The 12,961-nt window shown below is 36.4% G+C and overlaps 1 protein-coding gene across 1 annotated transcript in view; it reads left to right on the plus strand.

Annotated features, from left to right (window-relative positions):
• The window catches only part of CSTF3 (cleavage stimulation factor subunit 3), a 71,654-nt gene that overhangs the window by 45,731 nt on the left and 12,962 nt on the right, over positions 1–12,961 (plus strand). Inside the window, exons 4-13 of the mRNA XM_084894567.1 lie at positions 3,829–3,861; positions 4,180–4,277; positions 5,257–5,323; positions 5,408–5,442; positions 5,605–5,731; positions 7,830–7,907; positions 8,714–8,876; positions 11,778–11,887; positions 12,459–12,575; positions 12,843–12,917. Coding sequence (XP_084750693.1) covers positions 3,829–3,861; positions 4,180–4,277; positions 5,257–5,323; positions 5,408–5,442; positions 5,605–5,731; positions 7,830–7,907; positions 8,714–8,876; positions 11,778–11,887; positions 12,459–12,575; positions 12,843–12,917 — 903 coding nt within the window. The remainder of the gene's footprint in view (positions 1–3,828; positions 3,862–4,179; positions 4,278–5,256; positions 5,324–5,407; positions 5,443–5,604; positions 5,732–7,829; positions 7,908–8,713; positions 8,877–11,777; positions 11,888–12,458; positions 12,576–12,842; positions 12,918–12,961) is intronic.

Consider the following 12,961-nt stretch of genomic DNA (forward strand, 5'->3'; position numbering starts at 1 on the left):
ACCAGCCAGGGTTTTTAATTTTTTGCGGCAACTTCATACTACTTTCAACAGTAGCAGCACCAATTTGCATTCCCACCAACAGTGCACAAGCATTCCCTTCACATTCTTGCCAACACTTTGTTGATTTATTGATGATAGCCATTCTGACAGGTGTGAGGTGATATTTCTCTGATGATTAGTGACATTGAGTATCATTTTTTAAAATATTTTTTATTGATTTCTGAGAGGAAGGGAGAGGGAAAGAGACATAAACATATCAATGATGAGAGAGAAGCATTGATCGGCTGCCTCCTGCATGCCCTCCTCCCTGCACTGGGGAGCCAGCCCGCAACCAGGGCATGTGCCCTTAACTGGAATGGAACCTGGGACCCTTCAGTCTGCAGGCCATGCTCTGTCCACTGAGCCAAACCAGCTGGAGTACATTGAGCATCTTATCATGTCTATTGGCCATCTATTCTAGTATGTCCTCTTTGAAAAAGTGTCTATTCGGGTCTGTTGCCCATTTTTTCATTGCTGGTTTTTTTTGTTTTTGTTTTGTGTGTGTGTGTGTGTGTGTGTGTGTGTGTGTGTCTTTTGGGGGTTTTTTGGTGTTGAGTTTTATAAGTTCTTTATACATTTTGGTTATTAACCCCTTAGGGGATGTATTGGTGAACATGTTCTTCCATTCCATGAGTTGTCTTCATTTTGTTGATGGTTTCCTTTGCTGTGCGAAAACTTTTTAATTTCATGTCAAATTTTTATATAAGGATTTTTGAAATTACAAAAATAATATAACTACATTATAGAAATTTTTAAAAACAATTATCCCATCACACTAATACATAAATTGGTCATACGTTGGTATATTGCCAACCATTAAAAAAAATCTCTGCATTAGTATAACTTGTGATTCCTGTTACAAAACAGAATTCTACACTTTTAACAACTCAGATGGATTGCACATTGAAGTTTGAGAACTGAAAACAAAAATAATTTTTAAGGATCTGTCATTTATAATTATATAGCATTACTTTCAGTAGGTAGATATAAGCAAGTGTTAGTATGCTTTTAAAGCTATGTGTATGTATTTAAATGGAGGCATTTTTGATTGGTTAATGATAGACTTGAGAATCTGATGTCAAGACAAACTTCAAAGCAGTATCAAGAATTTTTTAAAATTTAAATCAAGCTTTGGTTTTCAAGAAGCGCCCTGTAAGCATGTTTATTTATATTTTACATTTAGAGACGTAATTTTTACTGAAATGCATAAATGAAATCATACATAATGTAAAGCCTCTTTTTTCTTTTCTCTATTTCTCCACTGATAGAACTCTGCCCATCAACTACATTAACAACTTTGTGTGTGTTTCTTATTTTCTCCATGCTCATAAAATCATATACAAACATACATGTATACAAATAAGATTATTTATTATTTTTAATCCTTACCCAAGGATATGTTCCATTAATTTTTAGATAGCAAGGGAGAGAGGAACATGGATATGAGAGAGAAACATTGATTAGTTGCCTCCTGCACATGTCCAACCAGGGATGGAGCCTGTAACCTGGGGATGTACCCTGACCAGAAATGGGACCCATGACCCTTGGGTGGATGGGACGGAAGCTCCAACCAACTGAACCACACTGGCCAGTGCAAGATTTATTTTTTGAGCATTGTTTTACAAAAATGGAATATATTATACACACTTTAACCTTTTCTTTTTATTCAATAAAATCTTGTGAAAATTCTCTCAAACTACCTGTTAATAGTCCTAATTCATGGGATAATATATACCTAATAGAATATAATATACTATCATATAATATTTAATTGTATGACTGCACCACAATTGATTAAGCTATTTTTCTATTAATGAACATTTACTTTGTGAACTGTTTTTGTTTTTCCCATTTTGTAAGTTTGCATGTATTGCAATATTTTCTTTAACCATTTTCATTTTATCTTCTGGAAACCCCTGTTCATATTCTTTGCCAATTTTCCTGGTAGTTTGGTTTCCGTAACCCTGTGGTCACCAAACTGCGGCTCATGAGCCACATGCTGCTCTTTATCCCTTGAGTGTGGCTCTTCCACAAAATACCATGGCCTGGCCAAGTCTATTTTGAAGAAGTGGCGTTAGAAGTTTAAGTTTAAAAAATTTGGCTCTCAAAAGCAATTTCAATCATTGTACTGTTGATATTTGGCTCTGTTGACTAGTGAGTTTGCCAACCACTTCCCTAACCTATTGTAAGAACTGTATATAATCTGTCATTGCCTTTGGAAGCTAGTGACTTTAACTCATCTTACTTCACTGCCATTCTCAGCCTATTTACCTCTACTGAGCATGGCAGCTGGATTCAAGGAAACCTCGGGTTTTATGGCTTCTCAAAGAAGAGGGCTGGTGGAGAGCCTAGGGCAAGGCGTTAGTAACTGACCCACAGAAACACTTGGAAGCCCTCCACTGCCTTTCTACCCCTGAGGAATGTGACATCAGGCGGGCTGAGCCCTCCGTACTCTTGAGCAAAAACTTCTTTCTGGATCTTTGTCAGAGGACTACCAACAGCCTATTTCCTGTGTACACCTGCAACATGGCTGTCATGGTAGGGAAGGGATCAGTTACTATCCTAAGACTGCCAACACAGCGTCAGGGAATAGACAGAAAAAATAATTGCAGTTAATGATGCAGCAACTGTCAGGATAGGCCCCAACAAAAGAGAGCTGCTGAGCGGGAGAAACTAAGGAGAACAAAATAATATGAACACAATAAAATTGAAAGGTCAGTATTAAAATCTGGAGCCAAAAATCATTGCTTTTGAATCAACTACAGAATAGGTCAAATGGTGGAGGATGGGGACATGGAGACAAATTAGTGGCCTGGAGAATCTAATGGAACAAATATTTTTAAACCTAGGTCAAAGAAAGGGTAAAAATAATTGATTCTGAAGGTAGAGTAAGTAGGCATAATGTGTATAATAGGAGTTGTAAAGGAAAAAGGAACAGAAGGAGGAGAGACAATTTTAAAAAGAAAATTCTCAAGCTGAGAAAGACTGCAGTATCTTAAGCCAGAAAACTGGAAAAATTGATATATACTGTTGAGGGAGAAGGACCATAAGTCAAGATATCTCTAACCAATCCATTTATTCACTGAGGGTAAAACAAAGACATGCTGATAAACCATAATTGAGCAACTGATCCTACCTACCACCTGAGGAAAATACTTGGAAAAGAAAAGGAAATCTAATGATATCTAACCTTGGTCTTGGCACATGCCATTCCTCCTGCCTGGAACAACTCCTCCCTTTATTTACCAGCATAACGCATCATTCTGAACATCTTCACTTTTTAGGAAATCTTTTGCAACTCCCCAAGTCTGCTCCTCCTAAATGCACCTAGCACCCTGTACTTCCCCCATTTTGGCACTTATTTCCATAAAATGGTAAGCTCTATCAGAACATGGACAGACTGTATAGGTTGTGTTCACGGGTAGCCCCAGTGCCTGGAATATAGTAGTTTGTCTAACGCATAAAATTAGTCAAAATTAGTAACAACAACAACAACAAAATTCTGTTCTGTGCTTCGTATGTCTGTATTCATCTTGTTAACTATTTTACAAAATTTCAGCATAAATGAGTATAAGAAAATATTCATATAGGATGCATTTGTATAAGGCATATATTTATAATGCATATATCCATAGTTGGGTTCAAACTTCTATTATTTATTTTAGAAAGGCAGAATTAACAGGAAAGTATAGAGATGGATTTGCAAGATTCGTTTTTTTAAATGAGAGGTAGTGTTTTAATACTTTAAGAAGAATGATGTTAATCCAATATTTTTCTGTTTCTCTTCAGATTAAAGCTAAAAATTATGACAAGGTTGAAAAGGTGAGTTCTATTAAAGATACTTGGACTTATATGCTGAAGCTTAACTGAGGACTTAACCATATAAGGAAAATATAGTAAAATGTTAACAATTATTAAATCTAGGTAGTGATTATATAGTTCATTGTATTTATTCAGCACTTCTGTATGTTTGAAAAATGTTTATAATAAAAACTAAGAACTAGGAAGGAGTTATTTGCCATTTGTTTGTAAGAAGATATATTTGTGAAAGGAGCCAAGTTTGTTTTTTAATGTTATATTTTACCCACGTACCTGTGAAATTTACTCATGGATTCTGATAATATTTTCTTGTATTTGTAGTTGTTTCAGAGATGCCTTATGAAGGTTTTGCACATTGATTTATGGAAGTGTTATCTTTCATATGTCCGAGAAACCAAGGGCAAACTACCAAGTTACAAGTAAGTTAAATCAGGGTTTTAAGAATGCAAATGATCCCGAGGCACAAAGTCAGTCCCACAGTAACTCGCCTTCTCTTAACTCCAGGGAAAGGACAGGCTTATTGTCAAACTTAATAAAGAGCATTTTATTACTTGTTATGGCACCGCTCTTGGTAGGTTATGATGCAATGTGTTGCTTAAGTATTGCAAGGCCTATTTGACAGTTCTGTTGTGTAGTTTCCCTGCTCTGGCTCTCACTCATCCATCTAACTACATTGAATCTAAGTAATGGCCCTTCCCAAATGTTAAAACACACCTCTAAGTTTTATCTATAACTAGAATTCTATCTTCTCTTCCTCGTTATCCTTAATGTCTTATAGTGAAGTGGAAGTTCTTTTACTCTAAATTTTACTTAAGAATTAATAGATCTTCATATGTAACTCGTCTGCTTATACCAGATATTTCCACATTTTACTCGGTTTACATATAAGATTAAGCAATTTAAAGGGTAGAAAAATAAATAAAACCTGGGCCTGGTCATTGGTAAGCTCACAAGCAGAAGGTAAAAGAAACAAATGACATTGGCAAGCTAACCAAAAGAAGTACTTTGTGTACTTGCAAGGATGCCTTTACATTTTTTACACATACAAAAGGTTCACATGCTGTTCTGATACTGTGATCAGAAGTTATGATTCTGTTTTAGTTGTAGATAGATTTAAAAAATATATATATATAAATATATATATATTTCAGAGAAAAAGAGAGAGGGATGGAAGCATCAATGATGAGAGAATCATTAATTGGCTGTCTCTTGTATACCCCACACTGGGGATTGAGCCCACAATCTGGGCATGTGCTATGGACTGGAATTGAACCTAGAATCTTGAAGTCCACAGGCCCATGCTCTATCCACTGAGCAAAACTGGCTAGGACTAAAAATCATTTAAAAAATAAATAAATACAATTTTAAAAAAGAACATGTCTCTCACATTTATTTCAGAGAAAAAATGGCTCAAGCATATGATTTTGCACTGGATAAAATTGGGATGGAAATTATGTCTTATCAGGTAGAGTTAAAATATTTTTAATGTATACACCTTATAAATTTGAAAATATCAAGAAAGATACTAACATTTTATTTTATTTCTTAGATTTGGGTGGATTACATCAATTTCTTAAAAGGCGTGTAAGTATTTTTATTGATTTTTTTCAGTGTGCACAGTTGATGTAGGTATAATATGATTGATGGCATTTCTTTTTTTTAATATATTTTTTTATTAAGTTATTATTTTTGTACATATTCCAATGCCCCCCCTCCCGATTGATGGCATTTCTTATCCAACACCAGGGAAGCTGTTGGATCTTATGCAGAAAATCAAAGAATAACAGCTGTCCGAAGGGTTTATCAACGAGGTTGTGTTAATCCAATGATCAACATTGAACAACTCTGGAGAGACTATAACAAGTATGAAGAGGTAAATTAGGCCAGATTAATTATTATAATCACACCATTTTAATTTTAATTTTAATGCATTGTGGGTTTGTAGATTCTAGGCTTTATGATATTAGGTACCTGCATATCAGTGCTGTGCATGTCTGTTTTTATGTTGATTGTAATGAAAGAACCACTTCTGATGTTTTTGCAAGGTTTTGAGAAACTCATTATTTTTTAGAGACTACTCTGGAAAAATCGAAATTCTAACAAACCCATTTTTATTCATTGTTAAACTATACCCACACATTGGTGCCTTATGAAATGATTCCTTTTTAGAATTGATTTTCCAATAGTAGTGATCAGTTGCAATGCACCTCTTTTACCTAGTTATAGATAAGATGTTGGCTTGCATTTGTGAAATGTGGAGCTGCAATCCAAAATTTTGGGCTCATTGGCATATGCTTTAATCATCTGAGCTAATAAATAAACATACATGCCAAATAAGCTTCATTGTTAAAAGAAAGTTCCTCATATGTCCACTGTGATTTGAAAGAACTATGCAGAGTATTAAAATCGTTCCTCCGTAGCCGAAACCGGTTTGGCTCAGTGGTAGAGCGTCCGTCTGCGGACTGAAAGGTCCCAGGTTCAATTCCGGTCAAAGGCATGTACATTGGTTGCGGGCACATCCCCGGTAGGGGGTGTGCAAGAGGCAGCTGGTCGATGTTTCTCTCTCATCGACGTTTCTAGCTCACTATCTCTCTTCCTTCCTCTCTGTAAGAAAAATCAATAAAAATATATTTTAAAAAATAATAAATAAATAAATAAATAAATAAAATCGTTCCTCCATAGGTATGAGAGTAGCTCTCTAACTTTTTTTTTTGGGGGGGGGGGGGCCGGCGGGGGGTTAAGAAGTATTGAAGACTACAAAGAACTTTTCATTTTAATATGGGTTTTACATATCATATTTTGCATATTAACATTAAAACAGAAAGTTTAAGATACTTTTTAATCATTTAAATTTACAACAGAAAACTCCTTACATTTTAACATAAATAGTATTGTAACAAACTGTAATTTCCAAAACAAGAAACAATTTAGTGAGAAGACTGGCATTGTTTTGTATTTTTGCAAATTTCTTTAATATCAAGCTTAACAGCTAGATTATATCTGCTTCTAAATTCAATCTTTTATAATATTGAATGTCACATAGTCTCTGAAAAACTCCCCTGTATATTTGTAAGAGAGGCAAACGATGTCTTAGTATTATATGAAAACTAGAGGCCTGATGCATGAAATTCATGCAAGGGGCTCGGCCCTCGCAGCCCTGGTTTCGTCGGGCTGTCCAGTCTAATTAGCATATTACTCTTTTATTGTTATAGATTGTTCTGATCTTATGGACCTCACTGAAAGGATCTTGGAAATCAGTTTCTTGGTCTACTCTCTGAAATCTGCTGAACATGAATGATAATGTTTATGTCTACTTCTACCACTGCATTTCTTTTTTTTTTTTTTTCCTTTTCCCCCCTGCAGTTATTTTGTAAGTTATGCAGACTTAGAAAAGTACTTTTCAGGATTAATCCACAGCTATTCTCTCAAATGAATCTGTGCATCATTATTTTTTTTTTTTATTAATATACGTTTTTATTGATTTCAGAGAGGAAGGAAGAGGGAGCGAGAGATAGAAACATCCATGATAAGAGAGAATCATTGGTCAGCTGCCCCCCGCAAGTCCCTCACTGGGGATTGAGGCTACAACCTGGGCATGTGCCCTTGACCGGAATCGAACCTGGGACCCTTCAGTTCGCAGGCCGATGCTCCATCCACTGAACCAAATCGGCTAGGGCTCATCATTCTTTATTATTAAAATTTTATATGAAACAGAATTTGTATCCTTTCCAAATCATTCCCTAACTTTAGAAATTCCTGATCTATGGAAATTTATTGCCAGTTCATATCAGACTTTGGCACATCTTCCTTGATCTCTAAACTATATAATGTGATTGAACCTTTATTTTATTAACAAAAAACATCTTTTAAAATAAAAAAATTTAAAGTGATTTAGTACATGAATAAATTTAACTATATTGTGCTAATACGAAAGTATAGTTAATTAAAACATATGCTTCCTTTTTCCTTAGGGTATCAATATTCATTTGGCTAAAAAAATGATTGAAGATCGGAGTAGAGATTACATGAATGCTAGGCGTGTAGCAAAGGTATGCAATTTTGTCAGGCCACTTATTTCAATGATTGTTATGAGTTTATTTACACAAGAGCTTTTCCTGTCTGGTATTATTCTTACTATTTTCAATCATTAGAAATCTTAATGACAATTAGTTGTGTTGTCTGAGCAGATGACATATTTGAAATGAAATACCTCTTTAAAAAAAAAAATAGTTCTATATTGTTGAAAGTCTCCTTTTCCCCCCATTGACCTCTTCTAGCACGCTGCTGCTAATGATAAAGGGCAAAAGAGAATACATTGAGTTTGGAAGAAACTTTTTAAATATAGAAACTGGTCGTAGAGACAAAGTTCCAACTATAATTGATGAAGTTCTTATCCTTCCCTCCTATTTGCTCATGCATATCTGAATACTGTATTACTCGGTTGTCTAATAACAGCTCTCAGAGACAGACTTTTGTCTTGTGAACATAGCTTTTCATTAATGGACACCATGAGAAGTTAGGGAAAATAGTGTAGTGATACAAATTTAAAAAGACACCGTCTCTCAAAAGATGGCAGTAATGATGCCGCCAGGTCATCAGTCAAGTTCTGTCCTGGAGAGTGACCTCCTCGATTATCTTTACAGACCAGATGTGTTCTTTTCACCCAGTCCTAATAACCTGTTCTTGGGTAGGTAATTTGCTATAATCTTTCTCCCTGATTTTAAATATTTAGATTATATTAAAGTAGTATTTGGAAGAAATTGGCATTTTAGCAAATTATTCCAAACTGACCAACCTTTTGTATATCTGAGTTGTTCCTATGCTTACCACAGAATGCTAAATGTTTTTTATCTAGGAATATGAGACAGTAATGAAAGGTTTGGACCGCAATGCTCCCTCAGTGCCTCCTCAGAATACTCCTCAAGAAGCTCAGCAGGTAGATATGTGGAAGAAATACATACAGTGGGAAAAGAGCAACCCTCTTCGTACAGAAGATCAGACCCTTATAACAAAAAGAGGTAATAAGATTAACCCTCCTGAGGTTCCAGTCACATGCATGTTAGACCACTTGATATTATCTCATAGGAATCTGAGGTTGTTTTGTTTCTTTTTTAATATACTTTTATTGATTTCAAAGAGGAAGGGAGAGGAAGAGATAAAGAGACATCAGTGATGAGAGGGAATCATTGATTGGCTGCCTCCTGTACATTGGATCGAGCCTGCAACCCAGGCATGTGCCCTTGACCGGAATTGAACCTGGGACCCTTTGGTCCACAAGCCGACTCTATTCACTGAGCCAGACTGGCTAGGGCCTGAGGTTGTTTTTCAACCTGTCTTTTTTTCTCTTATGTTCTTCAGATTTAGTAATTTGTATAGATCTATCTCTATGTTTACTGAGCTTTGTTTTATAATATCCAGTCTACTGTTAAGCCCATCTAGTGAATTCTTCATTTCAGATATTTTACTTTTCAGTTTTATAGATTCTATAAATTTTTGTATTTTTTATAGTTACAGTTCCATATGCATTAACATCTTTTTCTTTAAGTCATTAAACATATTTATAACCGTAGTTATAAAATTCTTGTATGCTAATTCAACATCTGGACTATCATGGGATTGGTTTTCTTTCTTTTTTTTAATATATTTTATTGATTTTTTACAGAGTGGAAGGGAGAGGGATAGAGAGCTAGAAACAACGATGAGAGAGGAACATTGACCAGCTGCCTCCTGCACACCCCCTATTGGGGATGTACCCGCAACCAATGTACATGCCCTTGACCGGAATCAAACCTGGGACCTCTCAGTCCGCAGGCCGACGCTCTATCCACTGAGCCACACCGGTCCCGGCGGTTTCCTTTTTTCTTGACTGTGGGTCCCACTTCCTTAGGGACATGGTACAGATGTACAAGTGAAACACGACAGAGCTGGATTTGGTTATCTTCCTATGAAACGTGCTGAGTTTAACACGGAGTTAAGTTACTGACAGATCACCTGGGCTTTGTAGTGACTTGGTTTTACACTAAGATGGGTCTGTTTTACATTTGCCCTTAATCTCAGGGTAAATGTCTCAGTCCTGTGACATAGTGGACATAGTCTTTTAAAAAAAAAAAATAATAATAAGTTTTTTTAAATTGATTACAGAGAGAAAGGGAGAGGAAAGGAGGGAGAGATAGAAACATTAATGATGAGAGAGAATCATTGATGGCTGTCTCCTGCATACCTTCTCCTGGGGATTGAGCCTGCAACCTGGGCATGTGCCTTTGATCAAACCCGGACCCTTCAGTCCACAGGCCCACGAGCCAAACCGGCTAGGGCAAGGGACATAATGGAAAGTACAAGGTGTTTACCCAGTCCGTAAAACTTGATGGGACTCAGTTCCTAACTTGGTCTCCAGTACAGTGGGCAGCTTCAGAGATATCTGTTCAGCTCTTTCAACCTTCCAGCTTTGCTTTCTACGTATTACATTTTATTGCTCTCCGAGTGTACTGGTATTCTTTCCTTTGCATGTATATTTGGGTATCAGCTAAAGATCTGAGGGCACTATGCCCAGATTTTCAGGCTTCATCTTCTATAGCTCTCTGTTGGGGAATTGCCCCTTTGATTTTCAGTTGCTCTCATAGCTCAGAATTCCATCTTATCTCAAGCCAGTTAGTCTTCAGCATTTGACTTGAGTCTTAGCTATCCCAGAACTATACACACACGGGTATGCCCTTAAATAAATATGGATCTCCCAGTGTGGCTCTGATTTTTTTAAGGGCTCAGATTTACCTGGTTTCTGTTCTTTTGGACATTCTCTCTTAAATAGTTGCTTTTGTATTTTTCTTTTTCTTTTTTTTTAATATTTTTTATTGATTTTTCACAGAGAGGTATGGAGAGGGATAGAGAGCTAGAAACGTCGATGAGAGAGAAACATCGACCAATTGCCTCTTGCACACCCCCTACTGGGGATGTGCCCGCAATCAATGTACATGCCCTTGACAGAATCGAACCTGGGACCCTTTAGTCCGCAGACCGACGCTCAATCCACTGAGCCAAACCAGTTTCGGCTGCTTTTGTATTTTTCAGTTTATGAATTTCATTTTCGGGAGAGTTAATCTGATACAAACTCCTCTGCCACTGCCAGAACTAGAATTTGGAACTTTAAAAAAATTCCTCAATCTTGCCTTGCTCTCCCACCTATAGGCCTTTGCAAATACTGGTCTTTGTTTTGTTTTAGTTTTTTGCCCACACCATTTTTGTATCTACTCCTGACATTCCTGAACTCCACTTATTATCACATCTGACCAGCTTATATCCCTTCTTCAGGTTTCACTTTATATGTCAGTTCCTTAGTGAAGCCTTTCTTGAGTCCCTAAACTATGTTAGTCCTGCTGCTGTAAGTTTCATGAGTACCCTGTACTTAACTAATCACAATACTTTTTACATTTTGAGTATAGGAAGTCTTAGATTCACTGGTGTATTCATGGTGTTTTTTATATTCCTAGCATATGGTTGGTGTTCAATAAGTATTAACTTTATAAATGATGGATGGGGCGTGGGAGGATGATGGTGCCAGAAATCACTAAAGCTTTTTATTTCCAGTTACCATACATTATTGGAGTGCATTGCCTTAGCCCCATGGTCAGCAAACAGCAGCTTTCGAACCACATACAGTTCTTTGCCCCCTTGAGTGTGGCTCTTCCACGAAATATCTCGGTCTGGGCGAGTCTGTTTTGAAGAAATGGCGTTAGAAGAAGTTTAAGTTTAAAAATTTTGGCTCTCAAAAGGAATTTCAATCGTTGTACTGTTGATATTTGGCTCTGTTGACTAATGAGTTTGCCGACCACTGCCTTAGCCTAATAGTTTAATTGTGATGCTTGTATTGATAGATTTGTAAATAATATTTATTTTAATTGAATGTTGTGACTGTCTTTCCTTAGTTATGTTTGCTTATGAACAGTGTCTGCTTGTGCTGGGCCATCACCCTGATATTTGGTATGAAGCTGCCCAGTATCTTGAGCAGTCAAGTAAACTGCTAGCAGAGAAGGGGGTGAGTATTCCTTTTGTCCCTTTTTGTCTTTCCGTGGGTTTGGCATAGTAATAATTTGCTAAGTATAGCACTGAACCCTGGCCAGTGCCGCTCAGTTATTAGAACGTCAGGTTACACACTGGAGGGTCTTGGATTTGATTCCTGGTCAAAGGCACATTCCTGGGTAACAAGTTCGATCCCTGGCCTTGGTCAGAGTGTGTGCAAGAGGCAACTGGTAACCAATTGATGTTTCGCTCTCTCCCCCCTTCTGTTCTCTCTAAAAGTCAATGGAAAAAATATCCTTGGGAGAGGATTAACAAAATTTTGGTAATAAAGAATAGTGTTGAAAACTTTAATTTATATCAATATGAATCTTAATGACACTTATGTAATTAGACTATTTTTCAAGGTATTACAGTGATGAATCATTTAGATTATTTTATGATTCTGCTATTAAAATAATGGAATGAGTCTTTGAGATATTTTTAAAATCCAGAAATGATATGTGTCCATATGTTTGTGTGTGTGTATTTTATTCTCTTTCAGCTATATTCACATTTTTGTAGTGAGCTTTTCTTTTTTTCTCTCTTAGGATATGAATAATGCCAAACTATTTAGTGATGAAGCTGCTAATATATATGAAAGAGCCATAAGCACTTTATTAAAGAAGAATATGCTTCTGTATTTTGCATATGCAGATTATGAAGAGGTTAGTAAAAAAAAATATTTAGAAATAAAAAATTTCTTATAATTGGATTTTTTACTGCAGGACTGAATTTTTTTTCTGGCTGCCTCTTTGCCTAGAATATTGCTTTTGGTAGACAAAGATGATAAAAAATGGACATTTATTAGTCCTCAGTTTATTACATATTTATGCCCAAAGCGGGTGCCATTGTGGGGGGCGGCCTCTGGATTCCTGAGCTCTAACCGTGCTGTGTAGAGTATATATTCATGTCCACTTCTTCTCTACCCTTAGAGTCGCATGAAGTACGAGAAGGTTCACAGTATATATAACAGACTTTTGGCGATTGAGGATATTGACCCCACCTTGGTGAGTACATGACAAATCTCTTTCCTACCTTTGCAACCTGCTTT

The sequence above is a fragment of the Pipistrellus hanaki genome (assembly GCF_964339955.1).
Source record: "Pipistrellus hanaki genome assembly, chromosome: 9".
Classification (NCBI taxonomy): Eukaryota; Metazoa; Chordata; class Mammalia; order Chiroptera; family Vespertilionidae; genus Pipistrellus; species Pipistrellus hanaki.